This window comes from Cryphonectria parasitica, assembly GCF_011745365.1.
Source record: "Cryphonectria parasitica EP155 unplaced genomic scaffold M406scaffold_3, whole genome shotgun sequence".
NCBI lineage: Eukaryota > Fungi > Ascomycota > Sordariomycetes > Diaporthales > Cryphonectriaceae > Cryphonectria > Cryphonectria parasitica.
Window position 1 is genome coordinate 3,595,304 of NW_024468911.1, and position 26,425 is coordinate 3,621,728.

The following is a 26,425-nucleotide window of genomic DNA, read 5'->3' on the forward strand; positions in this document are numbered from 1 at the left end:
GACTGCTGTTGAAATTAGGCCGAGAGGGAGAGGGATAACCGCGGGTCACGATTTCCGAATGCCCTGCATCCCGTGACTACTATGTACATAGTACTATGATACTAGTGGTCCTCGTATGTCAAGGTTTGAGGGGTGCGCCAACAATTCAGGTGCGTATGTCCGAGTGGGATTGCCGAGCCAAAATGAGCAGCGTGTGTATGGACGGCCATCTCGCCAGTGATGGAAGCTTGCCGAGGTGAGGTCGTCGTCTCTCCTCGCGAAACACGTCTCCTACGCGTGATTGTACGGTGAGGCCCTGTCGTTTCTCCCAGTTCAGCGGCAAACCACACCTGAGCCCTGACGACGTGTCGGTGAGGATTGCGAGGCGACGTTTCAGCAACTTGTTTGGTGCTGGATCAGCTGTTGGCTCCAGCCGCCGCCCCAGATCTTACATACATCTTGACTTGAGGCTCTCTGCGAGAGACAGCAGACCAGGGAATTTTGGAGCCCGGCAGTCGAAGAGGGGCCATCAGGCAAGATCCTCGGCCGCCGCCTCACGACACCCTCCTCCGAGTCTCGCTCAACATAGGAGAGGAGGCGACAGCCAGTCCTAGTTTCGGGTACGTACAGTATGTCTTCTTACCATGTACTCTGGTACATAGACATACTATGGTAGTACTGCACCTTTTTGACCCCTCTCAAGCCCACCTAAACGTTCCCCCCCTCCCCCCTCCATCCCCTTCGGTTGAGGCATGCAGGATTCAGAAGACCCATGAGTTTAAAAACTGGTGACCCGACGAAACAATGGAGCCCAAGCTACCTTGACGTGTGAACGCTCTAGAGCTCGCTAATCATTAGTCAACATAGACCTTACCGATGGCAGTCGAGTCAAATCTTGACCCGAGTTTTCCATCGGCTCGGACTCTAAAAGCAATTTAGGCATCCAGCGGCCAGTCTTCTTCGTCGTCTTCTTCCTTGATTTGCAGAGTTGTCTGGCAACAAAGTTTCCACTAAATCTTGGGGCACTTTTGGCTGAATCGTGTTCAGGTTTTTATTGACGCGCCGCTCCTCCCTGCCATAACATGACAACAGCATGGGTCTACACTCTGGCGCGGGATGGTTCCCCCTCTCCCCTGCCAGCTGGTACTCTCTGTACATAGTACATTGATACCCACATTGAGGCGCCCAAAAGATGGGCGGTGAGGCCCACACCCGGGTCGCTGGCTGCGATCCCACGGTCCCAATTCCGGTCTTGCTGGTCACGGTACCCTTTCTAGGGTCCTGGTCCTGGTCCTGGTCCTGGTCCTGGTTGTTATGTCGCTCCCTGCGATGCGACAATGCAGTTGCTACCCTGCTGGTGGTGGGCCTCTTGGCCAGGTAGCCATTCACTCTTCTTCGCTTCTGCAAGTCCAGCATATGTATGGAGACCACAATGGCCCTCGCAATAGCTTCGTTGGGCTTCTTGGGAGGGCGTCACCGTGAGGCCACGCCAAGTACTATGTACCAAGCGTATACACATACTATGGTAGGATAGAAACGTACTCTAGTACCAACAAAAGGAACGACCTCGAGGCTAATCGCGGCATTGTAAGTAATATTCTTTTTTCCGTCTCTCTGTTTTCATTATAGCTAAATAGAGCGCGAAGGGATAGGCGCGGCGGGTCTCTCTCTCAATTGCTCAACCACGGTGACCTGGCGCTTCGCCTTCATCCTGGTTCGTGGGTGAAAGCCGAGAAGGATCAGAGCTGTCAAACCAGCTTGCAACGACAACCGGGCCTGCGGATCCGTACCAGACACAAACCGCGCTACGCTATCGTTGTAGCGAGCGCGGAGATCAAAGACGCGCAACACGTGTTGGGACGTTTGTTGTTGTCGTTCTTGTTACTGTCGAGTAGGACCCTTGAACCTGTCTTCCCCCCCCCCCCCGCCCTTGTTCCAAAAAGCAAAAGGGCCCATCCTTTCACCGCAGCGACGGTCTCCCTATGGTGGTATTTACTAGTACTATGTATGGTACGTACTGTATAGTATGCTATGAGCATGTCGAAGCTGATACAGACTTGCGCGCGTTTCAAGCAAGCCGCAGCGAAGCGAATGGACCGCCTTTCGCCCAGCAGGACGCCATAAATCTAAAACGTCCTTCGCTCTGCCCAGAGGTCTTGGCAAGGGCACACATCGCAGGACAGTTCCCAGACCAACTCGCAGCACACCTCAGCAAGCCAACCGAGGATCGGCGAGAGTTGAGACCCTGCTTGTCGCGGTGCCCAAAAGAACGGGAAGAAGAGCCCCTGATGCCGGCCGTCCGGTAAATCCTCGTTATTCCCCCCCTCCCTCGTAAACTACCTGACCTATGTATGTACCATAGTACTGCTAGTGTGCATACTGTGCATGCCCGGCCCTGCCAATCAAAACATGAAGCTCGTTTAGCGCCGAAAAGGTTCCTTTGAGAATGTGTTACTGTTGGTGTGCTCATACGTGTCTTCTCCTTGCGCGCGTTTTGTTTGTCATTGCCGACTAAGCATCTGACGATCGTCAGGAGATCTTGCTGTATGTGAAGGGAGAGCAAGACGGTCTGGTTCGTTAGGGGACATTAGTAGGGGGGGCGCAAGATAACTTCGTGACCGTCGCTTGGCAGTAGTCTTGGTTGTTTCCATGGCGCTGCATGAGCCTTTAATTCTACCTATCATTTTTTTGGGGCGAGGGGGGGGGGGGAGGAGTTTATCCTTTCTATTCTTATGTCTCGGCTTTTCTTGTGGAGACAAGGGCTTGGGTTTGTCCTGTCCCATGATACCCTTTCCCGACATATTTGTCCTGGTAGTTGCATATACTATGGTACGATTACTGTTCTAGTAGTCTTGGTAATCATTTGCATACAAACATAGCTCCTAATCCTAACCAAAGAAACACAAGATCATCCTTAAACTACCTTTTTGGGGCAGAAGATGAAGATGAAGAGGAAAGGGACGAGGTTGGGTCTGCGATACTTGGCTCAATGTTGACTGTGCTACTACAAGCACATTGCAATAGCGTACCGTTTTGTGGTAAAGGCGTAAATGTTTGTAGGCACGGAGAATTATGTTGGTAGAATGAAAGACGGTCTTGAAGAATAGGAGAGACGCTACCCACATATCCCTCAGTTCAGAGTGAAGTTTCTCAAGGGGGTGGATGTACAAAACTGGACTCTTGGGATATTTACTATCCAGAGTTGAAACTAGCCTCCAGAAAGGACCCAATCTGGAGAACCCTTTCTTTCTCAAGACCGTGAAGAGAAGGGATACTTCCCCAGCAGCGTAAAGACATGACAAAATCAGTGTCTCTCCCCCCTCCTTGAAGCCGCTGATGTTTCCTTACCAACGCGGCTTTTTAATCATAGCTCTCTGGTGCATCTAACACATGATCAGAGTATTGGCAGCGCGCAAAACATTTTGTTATATTGTTAAACCTGACCCAGCGCCAGTAAATCATCCAAGATAACTTGTACTGGAGATACTAATATCATACGAGTGACCAGCAAGGAGCACGCTTATACATCATGAAGAGAAAATGCTTCATGCTTTTGCTTTGTAATGATAGAGAGGGGAAGTCTTTGATAATCAGCTTTGTTGTTATTGTCATTGTTGTTGTTATTGGTATTATTCTACATGCAAGCCCCAAAGGCAAATGCGCTAATTTTGCAACACGGACGACAACAAGTGAGGCGGATGAAACATACTACTGTACTTCGAAATTGCCTGAGTCGAGAAAGTGGACTCTTGACGACAGCTTGTTGCCTGCACAAAGAGGAGAGGGATGCATTGACTATGAGGCGACGAGACCCTCTTGCGAATGCGAGAGAAGAAGGGCATGAGAGCTGGATGCACCTGGGATGGAGAATGTTGCTTTACACTGTTCAATGCGTCTTGTCTCCATTGACAAGTGCCCAAAACAACATGACTTTGCGGGCTGGGTTTGCCCTGTGGAATTAGTCAACCTAGGATAGCCTGCCTTGGGTCAAAACATGAACGCCTCGAATCTCTCTCTCTCTCTCTCTCTCTCTCTCTCTCTTCTCTGAGACAAAATATTATTAGGATGAAGCCTCGTGGGGTGCTCTTTTCTTTACTCGCGCAGGATCCGACCTGACCGCTCATGTGCTTGTCCGGCGAGAGCGAAGTCTTGATTCATGCTACTTGTCAGGACTCATGTTCTAGCGCTTGACATAGTAATTTGACATGTCAAGCAACAACAAGAGCATCTCAATGGGATTCTCCTGCAATCTATCCCTGTCCCGCTTGTGTCCGTACCCGGACTTCTCACTCAGACCCCTGCACACGGTGATGAAGACCTCGACCTTCTCCCTGAACGACCTGTACAGGTCTTGTACCTCTTGTGCGGGCCCCTGGGCCCCCTCCTCAGCGCGCGGCTTAGCCGCCTTGGCGAACCGCAGGACGAGCGTGAATATGGCCTCCAGCAGCTCCAGGACAGGCCGCTGTCGCTTTCGTAGGAACAGAGCGGTCATGATCTCGTCCAGGGTGCGCTCGTGCTGCTCGCCGAGGCGGTCTGGGCTGACGGCTGAGGGCGGTGGCTGGTGGTGAGGAGGAGCGCTGCCGCTGGAGGTCTCTTGCTGGAGTCCCTTCTCAACCTTGTCAAGCCAGCGTTCGAAGCCGCGCCATGGCTTCTCGATGCCCGTGTCGAAGAAGTAGCGGGCAATGTTGGAGACGAAATGGTGTGCCTCGATGCGGAAGCGGAGCGAGGTATCATCGGGGGTTTGCCAGCGAAAGGCTCCAGAGGACATGTCGCGGAAGAGCTGGTCGACGACGAACAGCATCCTCCGCACGCGAAGAAGCATCTTGAAGACGTGGTCGTACTTGACCAGTACACTAGGCGTCATGATGGGCAAGAGAGGCGGTGGCGGTTTGTATGACATGCGCAGGAAGTCCAAAGCCTCGAGAGCATCAGGGTCCATGCATCTCTCCATCTCCTCAGGTGATAGGTCCCGTATAGCAAAGCTCAAGTCGCCAGGCAGTGCAGCGTGTTTGGTAGGGAGAGGGTCTATGTTGTTGTTCCCATCGGCACCTGGTGAGGTCTGTTGATAGCTCTCAGACAGCACACCTGCCAGGGCCAGGCGCAGCTCAGAACTGGCAGGCGGCCAGTTGTCACGACTTGTTAGGCGAAGTCCCATGGCACCGCCAGACCTCGCAACGCCTGCCTGTCTTTCCGTTGTATCCATCTCTGGGCTGAAGAGAGCGTTGGACAGGCGACTGGAGAACATGCCGTTCCCCAGTAGCTGGAATGCTCTCTGTAGCCTGAGATGCTCTCGTAGATTGTGTTCAGCGTAGAGGAGCCGTAGGCACTCGCGGTTCACGAGGCGAGCCTGTGTAAAGATGACGGGGCCGAAGGACAGCAGTGGTAGTAATGACCAATGTGGACTGAACTCAGTTCCGATTGCATCTGTCTCGTCCTGGATGCTGAAGAGCTTCTCTCTGAGCAACCTGGAGAGTTTGTCCCACGGCTCGACCTTTGCGACAGGATGATCCAAATGTGCAATTGAGGCAAGAACCGTCTGCTCTAGATGTGACTCGTCTTTGCCAAAGAACTGCAGAACAGGTTCCTCTTCACCTATGCCATCATCGACCTGCACTCCATCGCGGTCGTCATCGACCGTAACCTGGTGTTTGCGCAGGGTGTCCAAAACCGTGTGATGGAATGCCAGAGCTTTCTGCTCCACCCTTGTGATTGATTCCCAATCGTATTGCCACTCGAGTCTTGGTGGCTCGCCAATAGCAACGGCACGGAGGGACGACAGAGGATTCTGCGGTTGATAGGACTGCAGAAAGCGAAGGTTTCGGCCGGTCTCAAAGATGGCCTGCGCAATATCGTCAGGTATGAAGGTTGGCATATAATCCATGTCAAGGAAGTAGTCTGGCTCCTCCAGCTCGAAACCTTGGTCGTCAACCCACATATGACTATCGCACCGTACGAAGCTCTTGCCGGGGCCGTTTTTGCTGATGGGCATGCCCCCCTCAGGTCTCAAGCCAATCCATTCCTCAACAAAGTCCGTGAACGGCTTGGAGACCATTCGGAGGATCTCACCCATGGCGTCTCTCAGAAATGGCTCACCCAGCTCCGCAGACTGTGCCTCGGCGTAGATGATGGACAAGAAAGCCGAGTCGCGCTCGGCTTTCTTGACCTTTTGGACCAGCTTCTGGAAGTACGACAGGATAGCAAAGACCGGTCTGACCAGAGACTGAAGCTGGAGAATCGACCTGACCCTCAGCCCCCGCGCCCCGAGTTCGTCTTGCGCGACGAGCAGCATCTTGTCAAGGGCATTAGCAAGGGCGACCCGAGACGGCGTCGCATTGGTCGAGTACGACATTTCCACATAAGACCGCAATCGACGACAGGCTTCGCCACATGACGTGCATAGTTGCAATATGCCGGCAAGAGAGTCGCCTGAGTAGCCAGGCACCTTCGTCAGCTCGAGTGCAGGCGTGAATATCATCTTCTCTTCATTCCAAGAGAACATGACGGATTCTCGGCCAAGGGAAACTGCAAGAAGACACGCGGCCCAACCCCGAGGATCCAGAGTCTTGTAAGAGCTGTGGGAGTCAAGGCCACAAGGATTGTTGTCCAGAGCTAGGAAGATATCGTAGGCAGAAGCACCAGCTTCAGTGGTGAAATTTGCCAGCTCAAGATTCACCTTGGACAGTGCGAATCCATCCCAGGTCTTGAACTCCGGGAGTTTCGCCGCGGCCTCATCACGGAAGAGCCATAGGTCTTCTTCAACCTCAGATGCTGAGTCGATCATAGACACATCATCGAGGTTCCCAGGTAGCTCGACGGATGGGTGCTCGAGTGGAATGACATGCTCAAGGTCGGGTGGAGGCTTGAAATAGCCTGCATCACTCTTTGCCGGCGTGCCGCTGCTGATGCATCCATCTACCTGCACATTAGTCTTATGGACTCGAAAGAATTGTCCCCATACTGACTTCACCCACTCTTGACGACCAGTTCAAAGAAGTCTTTAGCCAGAGGCGGAGGCGAGCTGAGTAGTTTGGATGATTTCCAGAAATCTGGTCGATAGAATAGGTCCGCGACGCTTTCCCCCTCGGTCGCGAACGACGCCATTTGGTGCGATAACACGAGTATTCAAGCTTATCAGCTAATACTCGAGCATGAGAATTGAAGAAGCCTCTCCGTATATTGGCTTCTTCCTGAAGGTTGATGTTCACCTTGTCGTTGAGACGCGTCGCGTAGCCTTGCAACCCTGACCCTTATCGCCAGCCTCGAGGTCTTATCGCTCACTGCTCAGCAGGGATGTGAGCTCTCCTGCAGCTGCACATGGACATCATTGGCTTTGCTGCATCTTCGCAACAAACGCCCCTCACAAGTGGACAGACACAACCGCCTCACCTTGCAGCCCTATTCCATTGGCATTTTTCGTCGCCCCGACTGCTGTACCGTATCGATAACTACCAAATTGAGATGCCTCCGAAGAAGAAGGGTCGTGCGTCGACCACCGCGACGCCGGCTAGCAACGACGATGCGATGGACGTGGACACCCCACAGGCCGCCGACACTCCAACAGCTGCACCCGCCAATTCAGCTCCTCCAGTCGACCTTGAATCTCCGTGGACGGATGATCAGGTGTCTATGCTTCTCAAGGCCGTCATACGCTGGAAGCCTGCAGGTGCGCGCACCCGCCTTCTCTTTTGGCCCTGGCCATCCCCTCATCCAAATCCTTCCTTTGCTAATTAATATTGGACTGGCCAGGCATGCACAAACACTTCAGAATGCTAGCAATAGCAGAGCATATGCGATCAAACGGATACGACCCGGCCGTTTATACCCACCTCCGCATACCTGGAATATGGCAGAAGCTCAACGAGTACTTCAACATGCCCATGATCGACGACCGCGAGAATACAATGGACGTCGTCCAGGACCCCAACTACGATGATCAATTCAAGCCCTTTGACCTTCCCTGGGACGAGTATGGCGACCTGATCATGCAGCGCGCCATGGCCGACGCCAACGACCCGCCCTCATCGCCGGCCCAGCTTCACAAGTCCCCTGCCTCTAACAAGAAGCGCAAGCGCGGTGAGCCCGCGAGTGGCCACCACCCCAAGACCAGATCTAGCACGGTCGAAGACTCGGAGGCAGAGAATGATGAGCTGGCTGAGGAGCAACCTATGAGCCCACCTCGAAAGTCTGCACGTGCACGCAGTGCTCGAAGCGCAAAACGTGCGGCATCCAAGAAGGCGGAGGAAGAGGAAGAGGGAGAGAATGGACAAGACCAGGAGGCGCATGAAGAGTCGGAGGAGTCGTCTTCTGAGGACAGCGACGAAGAAGAAGAGGAAGAGGAGGAAGAGGAGGAGGACGAGGCGCCTGCTGTGAAAACTACCAGAGGACACGGACGGGGTGGGAGGAGAGGCAGGGCTCGGGGGAGGGGAGGACGCAGACGCTGAGACGCATAGTCTGTCTGACTGGCTTCTTTACTGGATTTTGTAACCCAACATTTGGCGTTAAAGGCAAGATGGGAGACAACACGGAAGTCCTGAATATACCCCTGTATTACTAGCAATTGAGGTTACGGAAAAAGCAGCTTGGGAAGCCTTGTAATTGTCATGACATCTCTGGTCACTGAATATGCGAGACTGAAAAAGATTGGTGTGTTTTTTTGGGTGAATGAATTACAATATATGATCCATGTGATGTTAGAGGAAAGCCATGGCACCCACCTACCACCCACGCTAAACAGGAAGAGGCCCCATGCTCACCCCACGCCTTTGCTGTGGGTGACCCCGCAACGCGTCTCCAACTTAGAACGACGGACGCGCCTTGCGTTCAATGAAAATACCCCATCGCAGACTGAAATAGATCTCGCACATCAACTCTCCTCCCACGAATAAAAAGAAAATGTCTCGGCCAGGCTCTTCAATGTCAAGACAGCTGACGCTTACCGAGGAGCTTGAGAGGCTCGAGCAGTCCATCACCCTCACGCTGCAAGGTAAGAGCCAGAACTGATGTCACGGTGTCCTAGGCTGATTGTCGGCGCAGAAATCGATTCCAACTTTAGCCGAGCGCACCGTATCGTCACAACGAGCATCCTGCCGCTAGTTGAGCAATATGGAGAGCACTCTAAGGCTGTGTGGGAAGCCTCCAAGGTATGCGTGCTCAAGACGTCGTCTGACCTCTTTTTTGGTTCGAGGGCTGACAATGTCTCAGTTCTGGAAGCAATTCTTCGAGGCATCAGCGAATGTGTCACTGTCAGGATACGAGGAGCTAGCGGCGGACGGGGAGGATACGACTGCGAACGAAGAAGAAACGACCGAGCATGATGAGACCACCGAAGATTACACGCCCCGTCGCGAGGCAGACGATCACTCCATCACCGCCGACGAGACGGCTTCCTACCACGAACAGGACGAGTCCCTTTTGGACGACGGAACCGGCGATCTTGCTGGCAGCACGCCGCGCGCAGCTCCACCCAAGAAATCTCGACCACACTTCGCCAAGTTGGGCTCGCCCTACGAACAGCTGAAGAGGGAGCTGAAGGGCGACGGCGACGGCGGCGGCGACCAGGCATCTGGAGGAGACGACTCGGACTCTGACATCGTGCCTCACCAACACACCACCCGGCTGCCAGACATGTCGATGACGCCTCGATCGTCGCTGGGCGGGGCGGACCTTACCGAGGACGACGTCTTCTCAACAGCGCGCAAGAACAAGGATCCTCTCCTCCACCGACTCCTGGATAAGAACTACCGCATCCAGGCGACGCCGCACAAGCCCACTGGCGTTTCCCCAATCAAGTGGAAGGTCACGGAGAAGCCGCAGGACAAGGGCAAGCTACCCGCCTGGCAGGAGGACTCGCCCATGTCTTCGCCCGAAATGGCCATCCCGACACTCCGCAGCGCGGCGTTCATGTCGCCTGTCAAGTTCCCTGCTGGCGGTCGGCCTGCTGGACGTGTTCCTGCTTCGAGCGGCCCGCGCACGCCTGGGGTGAGCGTGCAGACGCCTGCGACGGCGAGGAAGACCAAGGATGTATACGCGGACAAGAGCCAGGAGCGGGGTAGGCAGAGAGATGAGGTTTCTTGGGACAGCGATGAGGACGATGTGTATGGTGGTATGAGCCCACCTAAGACAATCCAGTTTGCCCTGCCGCCTTCGAAGCTTCTGCAGACTCCTGGTGAGCCCCCCTCCCTCCCAACACCACTCACAAACAGTCTTTGCTCTCTTCTTGGCGATTGTTATGCTGACTTCTCTCACAACACAGCACGGGAGGCGAGCAAGCGAATCGTCGACGACATCCTTCTCACGGCTGGTATGGAACCGGAGGAGTCCTCCGAGTATAGTCCCACTATTGTGAAGATGAACGCCAATATTTCGGATGACACATTTTAGATGATGTTGTCTAGCCTTTGAACAATATTATCATTATGGCTTGTCCTCTTGCGCAACATATACATCTCTCGGGAATAGAACTGTCAACAGCCCTGGACCCGCGTATCTATTGTTGTATTCTCTCACTCTATTCATGCGCACAGATGTTGTTGGACGTCCGAGACAAGACCACGAAGACTACGGCAACAAGATTCCCAGGGAACACATTGCTTCGTGCAGCTGGGTTGCATGTAGATACTGAGGCAAACCGGCAAGCTCGGGGCCGAGATCGTAAAAGTACCGGGCCAACTATTGCCACACTGGAGGAGGGTTATTTGATTCATCAGCATTCGAAGGCGGTCGGTGACGTGGACTAAGAGTGTAACATGCATCCCTTGGGCAGCGAAAGAGGATGAGCGGTCTGTTTTCCTGGGCCTTGCCTGCCTGCTTACTCCCCCTCCCCCAAAGAAAGTCGGGGATCAGAGCCCTCCGGAGGAAGGTGAGACACATGGTGCATGTCAAGCCATCCCTAAAAGAGGCAGGGCAGAACGTTCACCGGGAAACACATCGAGAATGTGATCGAGGTCATCTGAACAATATCAAGTGACCTCTTGGGGCAGTATTCTCAAGAAACAGAGGCAAGCCCTCCCATCTTCAACAAGACTTTCTGCGACCATAATCCTGAGCCACTTATAGTTGGCTCTATTGCTTCTGTCGCTCTTGTATTGACGATATAATGATGTCGTTGAGATGTGCCTTACATAAGCTCTTATTCGTATTCGTGCCCGGGATCTCAACCAATCAATGTGCGTTTGTGGTGGAGAGGGGAGGTTCCCAGATCCTCGGGCCGTTCACCGAAAAATTTCGATAACGGGACTACTGCTGCATGCGCATAGTAAGCGTGAGAAGCAATCCACACGTCAGACCAGCATCGAGCCATCGACGGCCTCATTCCATTGTTTTTTATATGACGAAAATGCAGTGGGAAGTGTACCAGATAGTTTACTCGTCATCCATTATGTGTCGTGTACTGTGCGCTGCAGATGACTTGCTGTGCTGAAAAACAGGCCGAAGACCGTTTGGACAAATCAAAATTCGCCTGAGACATCGAAGACCCGGACCCCTTTCCGGGTCAGGGGAAACAGCCAATGGACGGCGCGCATTGACGATCTTTTGGGCGGTACTGTAAGTATTTGCATTTGGCGATCTTGGCAAAGAGCGCACTACTGTGGTTGACAAACATGTCATCCCCGTTCCTGTATATGTTCATTTGCGTCCAAAGGAGGCGCAGCGGGTGGTGGCACTTTGGAAGGTCGAGGCGACTTCGTGCCGTGGTCTGATTCGGATGCTGGACTATCCGTCCCGGCCTCGCATATCAATTGTGCAGTCTTATAGTGATTGTCTCATTATCATTGGTCAATTGGCCATAGCTCCTTGCTCCCCTCTGCAGCAACGTCCAATGTTAACAGATGGGTGTGTCTCAAGGTCGTTATGGATAATTGTTGAGTTTGCAATTGGATTATCAATACATCTACTGGTACAAATTCAGGACCCCTAGTAAGAGAGATAAATTTATTTTATCATTGATAGGAGAAAAAAAGAACAAAAAGAAAAGGCACGACTCAGGGCCTCTCTGCTGGGCCGTCCTTGCTCCGAACAAGATCCGCTCAAACAGCAGCCTGCACGCACGACAGCCAACCTGCCCCAGGCTCGGACCCCCTGTGTTTTCCTCCTATGCTAATTGGCAATCTCTATCAGACCCTGCATCCGCACATCCCAGAAGCAGCTAAAAGCTCAGTCATTCTTGGACCTTTTTCCCACCACTCCACTACCTCCGAGACTTCACCTTCCCCCCCTCCCCCAAGCGAATCCACCTCGTCTCGCATCTTCGAGATTCGCTTCCGCCCGTCCCAGCGGCTTTCTTCAGGACAGACACGGCGGTCTTGCCCACCAACATAATTGCGATTGTGAGTATTATTCTTTCTCCTTGCCAGAGTGACCCTTCGCGACTTGTTTATCAAGAGGCTGTTGGTCATCGTTTCAAGGAAAACAAAAACGCGAATCCAATCTAATTCTCGGATTCAGAACAGACATCTCCTATCGCGATCACACGACCATTGGCGTACCCTGCAATGGACAATACCACCATCTTCACCTCGCCATTGGCGAATGTGAACTATGGCGCTATCAATATACCTCCTCAGATCGAGCTCGTTGTTGATGCCATCTCCCGCGTCACATTCTGGGGCGCCTTCTGGACCGTCCTGGCAATTGCCGTGGTCTACGACCAGCGTATGTCCGCAGCTCCAAACCCCCCAGAACCACGAAAGGAGGCCGCGTGCTGACGAAGAATTCACCTTTATAAGTGAGCTATATCAGAAACAAGGGCACGATCGTCGGACCTGCGATGAAGATACCGTTCATGGGACCGTTCCTCGAATCTGTGAACCCCAAGTTCGAAGAATATCAGGCAAAATGGGCCAGTGGAGAGCTCAGCTGTGTCTCCGTCTTCCACAAGTATGTGATCCCTTTCGAGAGAAGAAGAAGGAAAAAGAAAGAAAAAACACAATATCCCTTTTTTTTTTTTTTTTTTTTTTCCTCGCCAGTATAGCAGATGCTAATTTCTTGTTGTCTTAGGTTTGTTGTCATCGCCTCGACCCGCGACATGGCGCGCAAGGTCCTTAACTCGCCGGCATTCGTCAAACCCTGCGTCGTCGATGTCGCTTCGAAGCTCCTGGGTGAGGACAACTGGGTGTTCCTGGACGGCAAGGCTCACGTCGACTTCCGCAAGGGTCTGAACGGTCTCTTCGCGCGCTCGATCCTGGACAACTACCTGCCCGGCCAGGAAGAAGTGTACAACCGATACTTCAAGAAGTGGCTCCAAATGACCAAGGACGCCGAGGGCAAGCCCTTGCCGTTCATGCACCAGTTCCGTGAGATTGTCACCGCTGTGTCTCTGCGGACTTTCTGTGGATACTACATCTCGGACGAGGCCGTCAAGAAGATCGCCGACGACTACTACATGATCACGGAGGCTCTGGAGTTGGTCAACTTCCCTATCATCCTCCCATACACCAAGACCTGGTACGGCAAGAAGGCTGCGGATATGGTCCTGGCGGAGTTTGCCAAGGCCGCCGCCAAGAGCAAGGTCCGCATGGCAGCCGGAGGCGAAGTTCTGTGCATCATGGATGGTTGGACCAAGGCCATGCTCGACTCGGAACGATGGCGAGAGGCCGAGGCCAAGGGCGAGAACATGGAGGGCAAGACGAAGCCAACGCCTCTGATCCGCATGTTCAACGACTACGAAATCGGGCAGACCATTTTCACGTTCTTGTTCGCGTCTCAGGACGCCACCAGCAGCGCCGCCACCTGGCTGTTCCAGATTATGGCTCAGCGGCCCGAGATTCTCGACCGGATCAGGGAGGAGAACTACAAGGTTCGCAACGGCGATATTTGGGCGCCGGTCAACATGGATCAGCTCGAGTCGCTCAAGTACACACGTGCGGTGGTCAAGGAGCTCCTCAGATATCGTCCCCCTGTCATCATGATCCCGTATGAGGCCAAGAAGGATTTCCCCGTCTCAGACACTTATACCGTTCGCAAGGGTGAGTCCTTCTTTTTTCCCCCTTCTTCCTTCTCTCCCTCCCCCAAGCAGGTGCCATCGCGTTACTTCACATAGATACTGACAGTCAGCTGTGCAGGCTCCATGATCATCCCCTCTGTCTACCCATCGTTGAGAGATCCCGAAATCTACGAGAACCCAGATGAGTTCAACCCTGAGCGGTTCTACACCGGTGATGCCGAGGAGAAGGGCGCAAAGAACTGGCTGGTCTTCGGTACAGGCCCTCACTACTGCATTGGGCAGCACTACGCCATGCTCAACCTCGCCCTGATGGTCGGCAAGGGCTCGCTACTGCTGGACTGGAAGCACCACGCCACACCCCTCTCCGAGGAGATCAAGGTGTTTGCTACAATCTTCCCCAAGGTACGACATGCATCATTTGGAATATCAAAGTGATTGGATTCTGAAAAACTAACACTTTTTGAAACAGGATGACTGCCCCTTGACCTTTGAGAAGAGAAAGTGGTAAAAACTCGGCTGATGAGCGCCGCCAGGAGGCCTGCCAGAGCCTGGCGCATTGCCCAGTCTTTTGGGCGTGAAGTGACAGGATAGACAAGCCTGAAGCCGCAGAAGCAGCATCAGCATAGTAGATGTGCTAAGCACAATTTTTAATACCTAATTTGTATATAGTTCTGCTATTGGACTGGACCAATTGAGAAGCAGGCGTGGAGGGCGCTGAGGGAGTGCTTCTAGAGGATGATAGCCTCACGCCAACTGCTTAAGAGGGATGCACGATGATAGAATCGAGAGAGAGAGAATGGAAGGCGATGAAAAAGTGCAAGACTAGTCTACACATTGATGCTCCCATAAGAAGCTGGATACTGAATGTATACGTGCAGCTTCTTTCAAACGATTGATAGTACGTCGTCAGGAAGCTTACTATTTAAACTTTCTGGTTGGATCTTGGTGCTAGGCTGCGTGTGTCAGGGGATGGATGCGTGAGTGTGACATCAGCGGGCCGAGCGGCTTGAACCCTCTTCCAATCCTCCACCAAGGGTCCGCCAAACTTTCTATCACACATCCTCGTTCCGCAACCGGCATTGCACTTTTTGTATTTCCCCACCCCTCCTTCTTTCATCCTTTCTCCTTTTGAGCCTTGTCCGTCGCGTCAAGTCACCTAACGGCGATTCGACAATGTCCTCCAGGCAAACACTACGGCCAGCTCTCAGCGGGCTGCGACAGGCTGCCTGCGCGGCCAGGTTAGCGAGGCCGTACAGTGTCGCTGCTGCGGCGACGCGACCTCTCAGACAAACGGTGCCGGCATTGCGACTGGGGGCGGCGAGGGCGGCGATAGCAACAAGAAGAGCAGGAGGACCATCACCAGCTGGCCCAAGGAGGTATTCGCAGCAGACGGAGAACAAGATATGGAATTTTGAAGACGTGCGTTTACTACTTGCCAGACAAGCGGGGTCCTTGAGGGGCCCGCCTACCCTTCACAAAACAAGTCACAAGGTTTTTGTCACAGCGATAGCAAAGACGGAAGGGAAGGGCAGGGTTGGGAGGAAGAGCTCCATTTGCTAATTGGTGGCCATTTTTTTTTTTTCTGTGCAGATCCAAAAGCTCACAAAAGATGCCCAGAGGAACATCGTGATAGTCGGTACGTGTAATTGGTCTTAACCTTTGCACTCAAAGAAGAAAGAGAAAGAGAGAGACAGAGGATATAGATGAGCTAACATCTCCTTCCTTCCCTTCCCCTCTCACAGACGTCCGCGAGCCTGGCGAGCTCAAATCCACCGGCCACATCCCCCACGCCATCAACATCCCCGTGACCTCCGCCCCCGACAGCTTCCACATCACCGACGAGGAGTTTGAGGACCGGTTCGGGTATTCTCGTCCCGCCAAGGAAGATGAGGTCGTGTTCTACTGCAAGGCTGGCGTGCGGAGCCGGGCTGCCGCGGGGCTGGCGAGGGAGGCTGGGTGGACCAGCGTTGGGGAGTATCCGGGAAGCTGGGTCGACTGGGCTGGAAAGGGCGGAGAGGTGGAGAGGTGATGGATTGAACAATAAGAGGCCCGTGGGAACAAGAGAGACAAAAGTCGTGAGTCAAAGGGCAAGACAAAAGAAGAAGGGCCATGACGAGGCACTCAAGGCGTCGTCATTTTATGCATGGTAGTCTGCTCTGTGAATGCTGTAAAAGACCTAACAGATATTGCAATTGAAAGAAGATGTCCCATTTATGGTTCCCAAATAAAAGAAGGACAGCCCATCTGGAGGTTGCCCACCTAGTATACATGCGCGGATTGACACCATGACGCCCATGAATTCCGTCCCTGAAGGGCGACGATCAATCACCCAGTCCCCCCCCCCCCCCCCGCCCCTCAGCATTCGCGAAAGTCACAAACATTTTAGAACAGCTGCGGCGCATCCTGAGCCGGTGGCGTGTCACTACCTCCTCCAGCCCCCGGCCCACTGTCTGGCTGGTCGTCCTTGATCAGGCTCCCGTGCGCAAAGAACAGCATCTTGATGGCGATGGACAGGGCGAGGTGCAGCACGAGCACCAGGATCAGCAGCACCTTGCTCGTCTGCTTGTCGGTGGCACTCAGCACGGGGTACAGGTTGCGGAGCAGCATGGCCACGGACATGCCGAAGCCGACGCCCACGAACACCCAGTTGAGGATGCTGATCTGGCTCCAGCTGATGAGGGCGACGGGGACCCAGATCAGGTTCGAGTAGCCGTACAGGGCCCAGCACTCGAGGAGGTTGGCCGACTCGGAGCCGAAGTAGCGGAGGGCGACGTAGAGTGCCATGGGCACGAAGAGGGTGTAGCCATAAATGAGACCTCCCGCGCCTGTACAGAGAGGGGTTGGTGATTGATGTTGTCAGCTTCATGCTTTTGAACAACTACCACAGACTGGGGTGGGGTTTGTAAGATATTGGGGGAGGGGAAGGGGGGTTCATACCGGTCAGGAGTTTGAAATCATAGACGAATGGCTCCTGTCCTGTCGTCGCGAGGTACTTGCTTATGGTACCGCCGAGGAACAGGATAAACACCACCGTCGTGGCGATCCAGAACGGTCCATACAGGTCCGGGTTGCCCTCAAGCACGTCGAGAAAGTTGGCCCTGGGAAACAGTGCGGCCCAGCAGCGCTGCAGCACCGCAGATGTGTCTACATCGAAGAACTGTGCATAGAAACTCATCGACCAGAGGAAGCGCTTCCCTCCTGTGGAGGCGGTCGCTGGCAGCGGGAGTCCTGCGGACCCGGGGGCTTTGCGGTTCGACGGCGTGCTCTCGTTGAAGTTGGACTGATGGAATTCGAGGTCGTCTTGGAGGTCGGTGTGGCCAAGGTCGCCCTGTTTCCAGGCTCTTGTTAGCGAACAAATAGTTCGTAGAGGGCTGGAGTTCAGTTTTATTTGAGGGGGAGCCATTGCTCATACCTCGTCATCCACGTCTACGACCGCATCGTAGCCCGCTCCTGACATTTTGCGCGAGCCAGCAGTGTCGAAGCAGCTTGGCGTATATGGATGGATGGTTTGATTGAGAACGAAGAGAGACTTTGTGCCTCTAAGCCCAGGAATAGTGCCCGCGTCGAGAAGTTGTTGAAAGTGCTGTGTAGGGAGAAGAACTGGAGAGAGGTTGTGCAGCTCCCTTGTCGACAGCTTGCAGTTGAACATTGATTGATTTGCAGGGGTCCGCGCAGTTGGCCCGCAGGGTACGTACTGTATCGTCATCCTGGTAAGTCAGCCTATGAACACAACAATTTGAGGAAGACACAAATAAAAATAGCAGCCAGATTTCAAACACGTTCAATCCATCCCAGAAACCCAACGAGGTATTCCATAGCATTTAGATATTGTTTTCCAAGCGTCAAGTTATTATTATGATTATTTTTGATAGAAACGCTGTAAGGACCCGATTCTGCTCTCGTATTCGCACCAACATCTAAACTGGGCGTGCTAAGCCAGCTTTACAACAAGTACGAATCAGGTCCCAAGTCGGGGTTGAGAGTATTCAATTCAGAATTGAAGGCATATGGATACAGTTATATCGTCTTATGCTCCTTGGAGCTCGGGCATGGAGATCTGACAGATACTTGCACCAGGCGGCAAATTTCTTACAGCCTATACGAAGCGCTGTCATATACAACTGTGTGTCTACTTCACACCACAACAGGGAGCTTCGGATGTCAAATCAATGATCAGATCTTGGAAAAATAGACACCAGGCGTGCCTTTCTTTCTCAATAGCTTGATCACCAGTATTCGAAGCGTCCAGGGCGATTGTGATGTTGGTATCGGGTGCTCCCTTTCCGCGACTCTCCGAAAATTCCACAAAGCAAATTGTTTTTATGCGGATCGAGATAAGACGGTTCATCAGATTGATTACTGGTAGGCTCCAAAGCCGCCCCTGTCTAATCGTGTCGACAGGCAACTTTTCCCACCAACGCCTGGCATGGTCGACCCATATTACATCAGCAGTTCTCAGTTGGTACAATGAGAGGCATCGTGGCAAAAATGGATTCTCTTCGTTGGGCTCGATTCACTGGCAACTATGTAATCTTGAGCATCTGAGCTGATCCCATATGCTGCTGTCCGTGAATTCCCATGTTCCTTGATACTCCATCGTAAAACCACCGAACCAGAACGCCGAGAAGCGAGTCGTTTACTGCAAAACGATGTTAGCTGTGTCCATGACGGAGTGACTAAAAGAGAACAACGCACTTTGAGCTTCTTCTTGGGGCGCAGCTGGTTGGTGTGACCGCACTTGCGCTTGCGGCAGTTGGTGGCACGGGGTGGGAGGCGGGCCTGGATCTGTTATCAGCTTTTATGCCACTTTGCGTATCGAGGTTACAAGCTCTGTTGATACGTACGTAGCACTTGCGGCAGATCATCTTCTCGCAGTTGTACTTGGAGGCAAGGGCCTTCAGGGAGGGCTCAATCAGACCACCACGGAGACGGAGGACCAGGTGGAGGGTGGACTCCTGTAGCGAATTGTCAGCGGGCTTAGTCCATCAGAAATTTCGCCAATTCCTTATGCCCTTGAAATCATTTTCGACGCATCCAATCCTCCTCTTTGGCAGTATTTTGGGTGCACATCGCGTCCACTGACCTTCTGGATGTTGTAGTCGGACAGAGTGCGGCCATCCTCGAGCTGCTTGCCGGCGAAGATCAATCGCTGCTGGTCAGGGGGAATGCCCTCCTTGTCCTGGATCTTGGCCTTAACGTTGTCGATGGTGTCGGAAGACTCCACCTCGAGGGTGATGGTCTTGCCCGTCAGGGTCTTCACGAAGCTGTTTGGACGTCAGGTCAGTACGAAGCGGCGAGATCGATCGGTCGAGGTCGGAGTCGGTGTCGGGTTGGAGGGCTTACATCTGCACTGGAGAGGAGAATCATTGTCAGCATTCATTTGGAAAGCATGAGAAAGCCAGATTATGGACAGCGGCTGATGACTTACTCTTGACTGCTTCACTTCGTAAGTGGTTTGACGTTGGGTGTGGGTGAGGTAGAGAGGGTTTGGCGGGCGATCGCGGCAAAAGATTGATTTGGAGGCGGGCTGCAGGGTGGAACCCCTGGCTCTGTAATTTTTCTGGTGGGGTCACGTGAGGTCCTTTGTGCCAACATCGGCTGCAGCGCCAGCTGACATCGGAGATTGGAAGAGTCAACAGCAACAACAAAGTATTGAAATAGTCCCCGTGAAAAGAAGACGCTGTTGATTATTGTAGGAGCATCGGTATCATCTTTGGGCCTCTACAATAGTTTCTCTGTCACTGCTGCTTGTTGTTGACGCCCAACGGTGGTCAGCGCCTTCCTGGACAATGAATCCGGGCACTAACAACGCGCTTGCTTCTTGTGCTACGACGCACTCGGGAGATTCGATTATTCTGGGCTATCTTGCTCAGACTGATCGCCTTCGGATATTCCTTTGGCTGCCTTTTCTTCACGTACGCACCACCGGCCTACCGACCGTTCTAGGGTGTAGACTGCCTTGACAAGCCTCCCTAATGACAACCCAGACAGTTCTGCTGCCTTCCCGTAGAATGCCCTCGCTGTCTCAGGTAAATCATCTACAGAACGATAGATTGCATGAGCATCACCAGCTCTCAACAGCCATCCGCCCGCTGCGGGTGCCACTGATCTAATGTAGCTCTGTGCCGTCTTGAGCCTCTCATCAATCTCATCCTCTGTCAGGGTGTTTCTCGAGACCTGTCTGCGCCTTTGTGAGAGTGGGAATAATTCTCTCAGCTCCTGTGTTTCTGTGCCATGCTTGATTTGCGTTTCCTCGTACCAGTCGAGGTAGTCGTCGATCTTCTTGTCGCTCATACTCCACACGTCCTCGGGCTGCAGTTTGTTGATATCCCGTCTCTCCAGGCCCTCCGCTTCGCTGTCTCTCATGAGCTCTCGCCACCTGTCCCAGTCCATCTGTAAGGAGGACGGGTCACGGTAGCTGAGTGGTGGCCTCTCTTTGCCGTCGAAGGGGTAGATGAGCTTGGTCGAGAAGACAACACTTGCTATGAGCAGGACATCCGGATGATCTAGTAGTCTGAATCGTTTCTTTTTCATGTTGAAGGTGAAAATGAGGCTCAAAAGCCTGATCATCGCCCGCACGTGGACGTAAACCTCCGCTACAAACTCTTGTCAGTTGAAGTCCCGACACCCAAGCACCAGGGACATGCGCCGGACCTACCCGGCAATGCGAGCTCTCTTAGATAATGAAAGAGCAACAAAGGCGTATTCAGCGCCGGAAACACCATGTCGTAGTTCAAATGATACTCCAGTATCAGCTCCAACACCGCCTGATGCAGCTCCCCTCCCTGGAAAGACGTGTGCTTGACCATCAAAGCTCGGTGGTACGACCCAGGGAGCCGGTCCGTCATCTCCTTGGGCAGAGCATCAAAAGCCCCCAGAAAGGGCAACTGATCACTCCTCGCCCACTCATAGATCTGCCCTACCCTCACAGGCAGACTAAGGGACAGACAACCCAGGTAACACAGGGCAAGACAATGAAACAGCCCTGGCATGTTCCAGTCCTGACCCGCCTCACTCGTCCAACTCCTGGCCCTGCTCGCCGTCGTCCTTGTCGAGACCGTGCTCGCATCGCTCTCGCTTCCCGCCTGGGAGGAGAAGAACTCATCATCCGTACCCGAGTCCATTTCCGTGTCGGTCTCTTCAGCCGCAGCGGTTCTCTTCAGCCCGGCAAAGCTCCTGATCCGCAGATCCCACAGGTCGCGCACCACCGTCTCCAGCTCAGCAGGGAGCCTGCGCTCGTGAACCAGCCACCAGACCTGGCGGCGCAGGACGAGCTGTAGACACTCCAGGTAGAGCTCGCGGGCCTCGTTGCCAGCGAGATGACGCGTTGCTTTCTCCTTCACCTCGCGCTCTTTGCGGCTTATGCGCCCTGTCTGGCCAAAGTTGTCCTCCTCATCGATGTCCACCTCAACGAATCCCTAGAGTCGAAGATCAGACCATGTTTTTACGAAGAAGGAAAATTATATGAAAAAATCCATCGTAAGTGATGGCCCATGAACGACTTACTTCAATGCGATGACCATTCTCGCAGTAGCGAAACCCGCTCTCGAGATACCATCTTTTCGCACGGCATTCATCGCAGCGCTCACCTGATGGGAAGCGATGCAAGTTCTCCTTGCGACCTGTCATATTGGTGGTAGATGCTTGTAGTGAGACATAGGAAGTGATATTTGTGGTCGTGTCAGAAACGTCTGGTGTCTGACTGACTATACAAGTTAAAGGACATATTGTACTCGGGAGCACCCGCAACCACTCAACACGCCCAAGGTAAGGCCTTTTAGTATTTTTTTTATTTTAGATTTCGGCTGGCTTGCCGGAAAATTAAAAATAATGACTCGATCGTTTACAATTTCGATATGATCGTTTCTACATACAGCTCATTGTGGTATAAAGATGCATCTTGGCCAGCCTTCTACGACTGGGACCATCTACTTTTACATAGGATGCAATTTACCAGCACATGGCGATCATTAACACGAGAATAAAGCTTCATCAGGAGAAACCTAGACGGAATTTGTGTGTCTGCCGACAGCTGATGGAAATTTTATTTGCCGCGACGAGTCGCATGGCACGCTCAAGCCATTCCAGCGAAGACCATGTGTTCAGATAAGATCATGAAGTCCGTCAACCGTAAACTAAATTGCGTGCGGCAGGTCCAAGTAAACTCCCAATGAAATTTCCTTTGACATTGTATGCCATAGACGAGTGTCAAACCGGGTAGACACCATTGGCCAGAGCATCGCCGCCTCTTCTCCCATGATTCTTTTAAGCAATCAGGACTGCTTGGCAGCCTCCTTGGCCTCAACAGCGGCCTCCTCACCCATAGCAGTCAGAATGACAACGTCTGCGCGGGATCCAATTAGCGTGACTGATGCAGATCATTTTGCGATAGGGTATTCTACTCACTGGTGTCCTTCTCCTCCTCCTTGAAAAGACGGGTGATCTTGTCACCGACCTCACCATCAGGAACCTTGACATCGTCCTTGGTGTCGCCATCGTCGGTCATGAGGGAAAGGAAGCCATCGTCAGAGATGTCGAGCTGTGAACAATGTGCCATTAGCCACTGCTTCATGTGCGAAGGTACATTGGGGAGGGGTCCCCCAAAGACAATACTTACAAGCTGGTACTCGCGGCGGGAGACGTTGGGGACGTCCATGTTGTGGGTGGAGGGGCAGAGATCCTCGAGCTTCTTGCCAGTGAAGATGTCGAGGGCGACCAGATGAACCTTGGCGTGACCGTGCTTGCCGGTCTTGGAGGTGGACATGTCGACAATCTTGCAAGGGCGGCCCTTGATGACGACGAAGCCGTTCTTGCGCAGGGCAGAGCACTGCATAGGGTAGGTGGCGGAGGCACCGGCATCACCCTGAGCCTCAACCTCGAAGGCGTGGTCTCCCTGCGAAAAGAAAACGTCAGTTAGTATTGATTGAAAGCCATCGTGGTGTGTAGACGACAGGATGTGTCATGGGCAGTGTCCTGATGTCGTGGAGTACGGTGCACACGGTGGGCGGTGCGGGGTGTTATTTTTTCCCCTGCTTCTTTTTTTGCGCTGGGCACAACGAAGGGAAAGTGAGAAGATCAAATGCTAGTTCGGGATACGTACGTGCTCTTCGGCCATTTTGAAGGATTTGGGAATGAAAGCTGGAGGGTTTGAAGAAGAGAATGAAAGAGATGCGAGAGAGTGCCAAAGAGCGTCTCCAAAAGGAAAGGGAACAGGAGTTTTGTGGTTGGGCGGAAGGTGTGTTGTAGTAGAGAATTTTCGACGGGGTGGGTTTGAGGGGAGACTGGGGTGGTCATTTGCGAGGACACATCGGGCGGGGTTGTTTTGCAGGGTTACCGATTTGCAAGCGCGTAATTGGCCCCCGGCTGCCCTGACTGCTCTGGTGCTCTGAGCTTCTCTATTCTGTGAGCCGCCGCCCTTTCTGAGGTCTCAGTCCAGGCCGGTCGGACGGTGGCCCCTAGGACGTGGTCCTCTGGCACTACTGGGCATACCGTGCTGAAAGACCAACCAGTACAACGGCGCACACTGTTCCTCAGTACAGGCGCGATCTGTCACACGAAGAGCCTGCACACTGGAAGGCAAATTCAGTATCTGTGCCTGATTCGCCACCTGCATGCATGTAACTTGTCAGCTATCTACTGTATTGTCCTGTCGAGTGAGCTCGAGGCCCCTCCCAACATTAACAGTGCTTGTATGCGTTGTATTCTCATTGTATACTTTCGAACACTCAAATATGCATGCATGATGAAGTCCCGGGGGAAAGTTCGAAAACTCACCATGCTCTCTCAGTAAAAATTGAGGGGTCGGAGGTCTATGATGGCCTATATTAATGACCTTCCTTGTCTTACATACTACGGCTACATACCACAGCTCGTCTTTCCTTGGGTAGCATTCCGATCCCTCAACATTGCGTATTCTCTCACTTGGTCGACCAGAAGCCATCTAGAGCGTAGGTGTAACGTTTATTATCGAATTCGAGATTTCTCTGAAGCCGGGGGTTTTTTTATAAAAAAAAAAAGGAAATTTGTCGCCTCCCCATCACTTGCGCCGCCGCCGGAAGGAAAATTCTTAGCTGTAGCAGTATGTACCTAGGTACAGTAGTAGTGCTAGGCTTGCTAGGGTCTGGACTCGTCCAAGTGAATGCATGCAGCCCCGCCATGACCCCTGTCCAAGCCGCTGCCCCTCCAACAATTCCCAAAGATCAAGGTCCGCTGATAAGATTTTCTGTGGCACTCTGACAACGCGACCGACCTACCTACAGCCATTCTACTGTAGTAAGATTGTCCATTCAGCTAGTTCTGTTTCCTTTCTTGCCCAAGTACGAGATTCAGCAATAAAATAATGGCCCCCATAGTCGACAATATTGATCCCACGATCCAGAGCCTGCGGGAGTCGCTGTGCTCAGAAGCCACTCCTCTTCCCGTTCGGTTTCGCGCGCTCTTTTCTCTCAAGCACCTGGCCTGCCATTCTCAGGATGCGAGCGCCGAGGCCGCTATCGATGCGATCTCTGCAGCCTTTGCCTCTCCTTCTGCCCTGCTGAAGCATGAGCTGGCCTACTGCCTTGGCCAAACCCGCAATCTCTACTCTGTCCCACCCCTGCGGAAATGTCTGGCCGATCTGGACGAGGATCCGATGTGCCGTCACGAGGCCGCAGAGGCGCTGGGCGCTATCGGTCACGAGAGCCAGCTGGACATCCTCTGCGAGTATAGGGATCGCAAGGGAGAGAATGTGGCTGTGAAGGAGACCTGTGAGATTGCCATCGACCGAATCGAATGGGAGAACTCCGAAGAGAGGAAACAGGAGAAGTTGCGCGCGAGGTGAGTCTTTTCCTTCTTATTCTTCGCCGCTATTATACTCTTTCTGACTCATCTTTCTCATACTTTCTCACAGCGACTTCGCCTCTATCGACCCTGCGCCTCCGATGCCAGAATCTAAGAAAACGGTTGAAGAGCTTGGAAATGAATTGATGGACACGAATCTCCCCCTGTTCCTGCGCTACCGAGCCATGTTTGCGCTGCGCGATCTTGCTTCACCTCCCGACCTGCCAACCGCCGTTCCTGCAGTGCACGCCCTCGCACGCGGCTTTGACGACTCCTCTGATCTCTTCCGTCACGAGATCGCTTTCGTCTTCGGTCAACTCTCGCACCCCGCTTCTATTCCCGCCCTTACATCCGCGCTGGGCAACCTGAAGGAGGCCAGCATGGTGAGACACGAGGCTGCCGAGGCTCTCGGAAGCCTTGGGGAAGAGGAGGGAGTTGAGGATATTCTGAAGACTTTTCTCAAGGACCACGATCAGGTGGTTCGTGAAAGCGTAATAGTTGCGCTTGACATGGCTGAATTTGAGAAGGGCGAGCAGACCGAATACGCTTTGATTCCTGAGGCTGCCACTGCAGCGTAGCAAAGGAATGACAATGTCGTCTAAAAGATACCAAGAGACAATTCCCCAAGGAGGTGTCCGAACTGGGTTCTGTTAGAGCATTTCATCCTGCCAAGGGCTCTCCGCTCCTTTTGGGTTTCTTCTTCTTCTTTTCCCCTTGTCATTTGCGTTGAGATGTGGCGTTGAGGGATGGGAAAATTTCCGTTTTGTCTGGGTATCATTGCCTTAGATGTCAATAATGAAGCACTTGGACGTCCGAGATAGTCATCTCATGAAAGTCCCAATTACATGCCACTATATCCTGATCAGCACATGAAAAAGGAAGATGAAATCGCCCAAGTAATCAGAAACTTACTTCAGGGCACGGCACTGCGAACAAGAATAAAAAAATCACACAAAAAACCGTTGCTATGCCATATATGGTTGAATGCTCGTATTTGAGCAACGCAACCTAGTTATTCTCGCTCCATCTATGCGCCGTTAGTGATGCATACATGAAAATAATTGTTGCTCGACTATTATAACGTACTTATTACCACAATCACAGGTGTAAAAAATCGTTGAGCCCTCATCTGCACTTCGAAGCTGCACGGCTGAGAACCGGACCTCTGTTCGCCCGCACTTGCCGCAGATCTGGTTTGTTGTCGCCTCCGTGTTCACTTCATGCCGTTTCACCGTCTGAACGGTGGACAGCTTCTGGCGCAGAAAGGAGGGAAAGTCAGATGGCTTCGACTTGGTGATAATTGTATTCGAAGCAGCATCTGAAGACATTGTCAGTCGAAGTTCCTCTTCCGACACCAGCAGTATCGCACTGACCTTGATTTTCAGCACCGCAGCACTCACACTGCAGAATATTCTTTGAACTGCCCTTTGATGAGGGCAGCAGATTTCCACAGTCAGTGCAGAAGACGAGAGACCCAATGGCAGCCATCTTGTACGTTTGCTTCCTTGTTGAATTCTGTCTCTATTTTTAAGGCAAGAGTGGCTTCAGGCCAAATAAAGTGGAAGGCGTGTAGGAAAACTTCACCAAAACTTTTCTTCCAGGGATCTGAATCTGGGGAAGGAGCCTCTCTCACAAGCCAAACCCAATAGGGAAACCAAGCTTAGACAAACCGACCCACCCCTACCT

At 52.8% G+C, this 26,425-nt stretch overlaps 9 protein-coding genes across 9 annotated transcripts; 3 read left to right on the plus strand and 6 right to left on the minus strand.

Moving 5' to 3' along the window:
• Positions 1-3,901: 3,901 nt before the first annotated feature.
• Positions 3,902-6,862, minus strand: M406DRAFT_275321 (uncharacterized protein). Its single transcript, XM_040918249.1, has one exon. It carries the CDS (start codon positions 6,758-6,760, stop codon positions 4,160-4,162), a length of 2,601 nt encoding a protein of 866 aa, XP_040778653.1. The 5' UTR covers positions 6,761-6,862; the 3' UTR covers positions 3,902-4,159.
• A 2,009-nt stretch (positions 6,863-8,871) lies between these two features.
• On the plus strand, positions 8,872-10,965 carry M406DRAFT_288848 (uncharacterized protein; the record flags this gene model as incomplete). The annotated part of the gene is made up of 4 exons (XM_040918820.1): positions 8,872-8,962; positions 9,013-9,119; positions 9,181-10,144; positions 10,232-10,965. The coding sequence occupies 4 exons, from the start codon at positions 8,872-8,874 to the stop codon at positions 10,357-10,359; spliced, it is 1,290 nt and encodes a 429-aa protein (XP_040778654.1). The 3' UTR covers positions 10,360-10,965.
• Positions 10,966-12,212: 1,247 nt separating this feature from the next.
• Positions 12,213-14,752, plus strand: M406DRAFT_288852 (cytochrome P450 61). Its single transcript, XM_040918821.1, has 6 exons — positions 12,213-12,305; positions 12,424-12,630; positions 12,705-12,855; positions 12,976-13,943; positions 14,040-14,323; positions 14,391-14,752. Exons 2-6 carry the CDS (start codon positions 12,471-12,473, stop codon positions 14,427-14,429), a joined length of 1,602 nt encoding a protein of 533 aa, XP_040778655.1. The 5' UTR covers positions 12,213-12,305; positions 12,424-12,470; the 3' UTR covers positions 14,430-14,752.
• A 266-nt stretch (positions 14,753-15,018) lies between these two features.
• On the minus strand, positions 15,019-17,493 carry M406DRAFT_355664 (uncharacterized protein). The gene is made up of 4 exons (XM_040923223.1): positions 17,334-17,493; positions 16,859-17,249; positions 15,664-16,746; positions 15,019-15,557 (listed from the first exon to the last, which is right to left on the minus strand). Exons 1-3 carry the CDS (start codon positions 17,376-17,378, stop codon positions 16,304-16,306), a joined length of 879 nt encoding a protein of 292 aa, XP_040778656.1. The 5' UTR covers positions 17,379-17,493; the 3' UTR covers positions 15,019-15,557; positions 15,664-16,303.
• Positions 17,494-18,254: 761 nt separating this feature from the next.
• On the minus strand, positions 18,255-19,382 carry M406DRAFT_288861 (ubiquitin-domain-containing protein). Its single transcript, XM_040918822.1, has 5 exons — positions 19,350-19,382; positions 19,265-19,271; positions 19,005-19,185; positions 18,765-18,876; positions 18,255-18,560 (listed from the first exon to the last, which is right to left on the minus strand). Coding segments are annotated over exons 1-5 (417 nt in total). The 5' UTR covers positions 19,351-19,382; the 3' UTR covers positions 18,255-18,444.
• Positions 19,383-19,771: 389 nt separating this feature from the next.
• M406DRAFT_254939 (uncharacterized protein) lies at positions 19,772-21,550 on the minus strand (the record flags this gene model as incomplete). The annotated part of the gene is made up of 3 exons (XM_040916998.1): positions 19,772-20,517; positions 20,580-21,339; positions 21,428-21,550. 3 exons carry the CDS (start codon positions 21,548-21,550, stop codon positions 19,772-19,774), a joined length of 1,629 nt encoding a protein of 542 aa, XP_040778658.1.
• A 337-nt stretch (positions 21,551-21,887) lies between these two features.
• M406DRAFT_355670 (eukaryotic translation initiation factor 5A) lies at positions 21,888-23,144 on the minus strand. Its single transcript, XM_040923224.1, has 4 exons — positions 23,022-23,144; positions 22,539-22,814; positions 22,328-22,460; positions 21,888-22,265 (listed from the first exon to the last, which is right to left on the minus strand). Exons 1-4 carry the CDS (start codon positions 23,034-23,036, stop codon positions 22,195-22,197), a joined length of 495 nt encoding a protein of 164 aa, XP_040778659.1. The 5' UTR covers positions 23,037-23,144; the 3' UTR covers positions 21,888-22,194.
• Positions 23,145-24,248: 1,104 nt separating this feature from the next.
• Positions 24,249-25,317, plus strand: M406DRAFT_288869 (Deoxyhypusine hydroxylase; the record flags this gene model as incomplete). The annotated part of the gene is made up of 2 exons (XM_040918823.1): positions 24,249-24,736; positions 24,810-25,317. The coding sequence occupies exons 1-2, from the start codon at positions 24,261-24,263 to the stop codon at positions 25,315-25,317; spliced, it is 984 nt and encodes a 327-aa protein (XP_040778660.1). The 5' UTR covers positions 24,249-24,260.
• A 430-nt stretch (positions 25,318-25,747) lies between these two features.
• M406DRAFT_338418 (uncharacterized protein) lies at positions 25,748-26,227 on the minus strand (the record flags this gene model as incomplete). The annotated part of the gene is made up of 3 exons (XM_040921348.1): positions 25,748-25,766; positions 25,826-26,057; positions 26,113-26,227. The coding sequence occupies 3 exons, from the start codon at positions 26,225-26,227 to the stop codon at positions 25,748-25,750; spliced, it is 366 nt and encodes a 121-aa protein (XP_040778661.1).
• Between the last annotated feature and the right edge of the window lie 198 nt (positions 26,228-26,425).